Genomic DNA, 4031 nt, shown 5'->3' on the forward strand with positions numbered 1-4031 from the left:
TGGAGGGAGGGCACCGCAGCCTCTGCCAGCCCCATTGCGGGTCCCAGGTGGAGACCTCTGCCCCACATCTCCATCTCCATGGGGATGAAGCCACTCAGGAGCAAGTCTTTGCCAGTGAGATCCTCCCAGCCAGGCCCCCTGCAGCTCTGGCTGATGCCCGCAGCTCTGCTCCCTGCTGCTGTCAGTTCTGCTGTCCTGCCTGGCCAGGCACGGCAAAACTGCCCCGCGTGCCCTGAAGCCACTCAGGAGCAAGTCTTTGCCAGTGAGATCCTCCCAGCCAGGCCCCCTGCAGCTCTGGCTGATGCCCGCAGCTCTGCTCCCTGCTGCTGTCAGTTCTGCTGTCCTGCCTGGCCAGGCACGGCAAAACTGCCCCGCGTGCCCGTCAGGCAGGAGCTGTGGGGAACGCTGGGTTTCAATGCTTGGATGTGAAACTCAGCTCCAAGCAGGATACCTCCAGCTCTGCCCAGCTTCTCCACCAAAACCAGTCCCGTTAGGGCTGGCTCCAGGGCTTGCTGGAGGAGGTCGTGGTTGGGTTGGAAGGGATCTTTGAAGATTATCTAGACCAATCCCCCCATCTCTCCTCTTCCTTCTGACCTTTCTCCTCCTCCTCATTATCAGGGGATATACAAGGTCCCCCAGCCCTGCTTGTAGCCCTGTCCCCTCTCCACTCTCCCTGTCTCCTTAGACACAGACGGGTCCTGAGGGGTCCGACCTAAAGCCTGATGTCTCAGGCTCTGGTCTGCCACAGGACCACTGTGCACCGGCCAGATCAGCAGATGCACAGCAACGGGGACATGGCAGCAGCTGTGGACAGAGCAGGCCTGGGGCACCCCTGCTCCAGGGAGGAGCTGGAGAGGACAGGCAGGTGGGTGCCTGGAAGGACGAGGGTGATGGACAGGGAAGGTGAGAAGCACGGGGCAGTGGGATGCAAATTCGTGGCAGGGTGCTGGCTCTCCCCAGCACGTGGGGCCAAACCACTCTGGGCTGGTGTCTTCCGGAGAAGGACTGTCCTCTGCCTCGCGGCTCTCTCAGGGGCTGATGCTGGCTGGGGGCGGCGCTGCTCTGAGATCTCCCTCTGCTGCCCCAGGCTTTTTGGGGGGCTGCTGCGAGACATCCAGAGGAAGGCACCGTGGTACGGCAGCGACTTCTCCGACGCCCTGCACCCCCAGTGCCTCTCGGCAGTGCTCTACATCTACCTGGCGACGGTCACCAACGCCATCACCTTCGGGGGCATGCTGGGGGATGCCACCTCCAACATGCAGGTCGGTGCAGCTGTGGGGTGCCCTGCTCCAGCCCCACTTGACCCAGCCCATGGGTCTCCTGGATGCCCACCTCCCAGTGCCTCTGGGGCATCCTCAGCATTAGCCCAGCCCTGTGCCCTTCCCTGACCTCTGCAGTCCCCAGGCGCTGACCCTGCAGTGCAGGGACATGTGGGCAGCTGCCTGCAGCTGTGCCGCTGCGGGGGGACAGGCCCGGGACCCCTGTGTGTGGCACCTGGCACCCCTCTTCTGCATTTCAGGGGGTGCTGGAGAGCTTCCTGGGCACGGCCTTTGCTGGCTCCATCTTCTGCCTCTTTTCCGGCCAGCCCCTGACCATCCTGAGCAGCACTGGCCCTGTGCTGGTCTTCGAGCGACTCCTCTTCTCTTTCAGCCAGTAAGGACCCTGCCAGGGACAGTTCCTCTGGCCATTGTCCCCTAGCCGGGGCAGAGGCCACCATCATGCCAGGCAGATGTTGCTGTTGAGGCTTTGGGTCACCCCTCCCACCAGGGACAACAGCCTGGACTACCTGGAGTTTCGCCTCTGGATTGGGCTCTGGGTGGCCTTTTTTGGTGTGGTCTTGGTGGCCACTGAGGCCAGCCACCTGGTGCGGTACATCACCCGCTTCACCGAGGAAGGCTTCTGTGCCCTCATCAGCTTGATATTCATCTACGACTCCCTGAAGAAGATGTTGAGCCTGGCAGACACCTTCCCCATCAACTGGCAGTACCGGCTGGACAATGTCACCTCCTACAGCTGCGTCTGCAACTTGTCCAGCCCTGGTGAGCCCAAGCAGCTGCGGGGCTGGCAGGAGCAGGGGGCTGCTGCCTTGGGACCCCACTGAGACCCTGCCACCCAGCGAGATGGGGGAAGGCACTGGAGGAGGAGGAAGCTGCTCAGTAGCATCCTCTCCTGACTGACCACATCAGCACCTTCTTTCGCTCCCTTCCATGCCAGCTGTCCAGTTGTTCCTTTCTCCTGGTGCTGCTCAGGCACTGGGCAGGGCAGTGCCAGCAGCAAGGAGAGCCTTGGTCTGGCTCCCACAGCTCAGGAATGTGGAACACCAGGGGCTGGAGACGGGCACCTGGGTGGGTTTGTGCTACTGTTTCTAGCCTGGCCTGTATTTGGAGGGTGTCTCCTGGTGCCTGAAGACCCGTCCACACTCATCTGGCAAATGGGACAGGATGTGCCAAAAGCATCAGTGTTGGGCACAGCCTGGGGCTGACAGTGCCTCTAAGTGGCTTGTGCTTCAGCCAAGCCCTTTGCAGGGGTGTCCGCCCTTGCTGCTTCCTGGGCATCAGCAGGCGCCAGGGCCTCAGGGGTCCCATGGGGCACCGTCCAGCACCACGAGCCCTTGGGGAGACCCTGGAGAGCCACCCTGATGGAGCACTCCCATGGTGCCAGCAGCCTGATCCCCCTGTCCCCTTGCAGGTCACAGCTCTGCAGGGAACGACACGCTGCTCCCCTCGACCCTGCTCCCCTGGCAGGTACAGCCCCTGCTCCCAGGCCATCAGGTGAGGGGCTGGGGTGGGCCCGAGCTGTCCGTGTGTTACCCATCCTCGCCGTCTGCCCTGTCGCCACAGCCTCCTACTGACCCAGCCAGTCTGAGCAGGACCCAGTGCCTGGGTCGAGGTGGGCACCTCCTGGGGACCAGTTGCCAGTATGTGCCCGATGTCACCCTTGTCTCCTTCCTGCTCTTCGGGGGCACCTTACTCTCCTGCACTGTGCTCAAGCGCTTCAGGAGCAGCCGCTACTTCCCCACAGGGGTGAGCACCCTTTGGCCACCCCGGCAGCAAGGCCACCCATCCTGGCGATGGGGGATAGCTCTGGGTGCTGCAACCGGGGGGTGCTCCTGGGGCAGCCCCCAGCTTGGCCAGCCTGGGCCAAGCCCTCTCCATCTGCAGGTGCGGAAGCTGGTAAGTGACTTCGCCATCATCCTGGCCATCCTCACCTCCTGCGCCATTGACGCTGCCCTGGGCCTGGAGACGCCCAAGCTCCTCGTCCCCAGTGAGCTGAAGGTGCCAGTGGGGTGGGCACGATGCTGTTGTGAGTGAGTCTGTACCCCCAGAGCGGCCATCTCGCCATGCTGCGGCTGTCCTTCCCACCACTGGGAAGGCCCAGCCCTGCAGGGTTGGAGGCTGTGCCCCAGCAAACAAGAAGGGGCTGAACTGCAGCTGATCCCGTGCTCTGTAAATAACCTGGCTTGATCCCAGACTAACCACGTCATGGCACAGCTCACGCTGCAGTGAGAGCCACAAGCTCAGGTCCGGGCTTGGGCTCCCCGCCCTGGGTGTGGAGCAGGTCTGGCAGCACCTCAGAGCAGCCCATGCTCACCGCCACCTCCTTGGGCATGCCACCATGAAAGGCCGATGCCACCTCTTCCACCCACTCCCGGGGGCATGTGCCTGGCTTCTGGCTTGTGGAGACAAGGAGCAGCCCCCTGCTCCTCCACAGCCAGGGTGTCCTCGTGGGGGGCTGGTGGGTCACACTGCCCAGGAGCATCCCCAGGTTGAGGGAGGATGCTCTTCCTCTCCCCAGATGAAACACCTCTGGGTGCCCGCAAGGCTCCAGCCTGGGCACCTGGGGCTGGTCCTGCCATCTGCTGCGCTACAGATCCCACAGGCGGGTGATGGCTGCTGTGACCCTTCTGCTCTCTGCAGCCCACGAACCCAGCGCGGGGCTGGATCATCTTCCCCTTTGGAGCCAACCCATGGTGGGTCTGCCTGGTGTCTGCTGTGCCTGCCATCCTCGTCCACATCCTCATCTTCATGGAC

General features: G+C 63.2%; 1 protein-coding gene across 1 annotated transcript in view; it reads left to right on the plus strand.

Annotated features, from left to right (window-relative positions):
* LOC104490676 (electrogenic sodium bicarbonate cotransporter 1-like) overlaps positions 1-4031 on the plus strand; it is a gene marked incomplete at both ends in the record, with an annotated part of 12531 nt that overhangs the window by 3417 nt on the left and 5083 nt on the right. The window contains 9 exons of the mRNA XM_010132996.1: positions 547-568; positions 749-865; positions 1088-1262; positions 1520-1653; positions 1768-2039; positions 2689-2744; positions 2841-3023; positions 3162-3275; positions 3918-4031. Coding sequence (XP_010131298.1) covers positions 547-568; positions 749-865; positions 1088-1262; positions 1520-1653; positions 1768-2039; positions 2689-2744; positions 2841-3023; positions 3162-3275; positions 3918-4031 — 1187 coding nt within the window. The remainder of the gene's footprint in view (positions 1-546; positions 569-748; positions 866-1087; positions 1263-1519; positions 1654-1767; positions 2040-2688; positions 2745-2840; positions 3024-3161; positions 3276-3917) is intronic.

This window comes from Buceros rhinoceros, unplaced genomic scaffold, assembly GCF_000710305.1.
Source record: "Buceros rhinoceros silvestris isolate BGI_N320 unplaced genomic scaffold, ASM71030v1 scaffold23873, whole genome shotgun sequence".
Classification (NCBI taxonomy): domain Eukaryota; kingdom Metazoa; phylum Chordata; class Aves; order Bucerotiformes; family Bucerotidae; genus Buceros; species Buceros rhinoceros.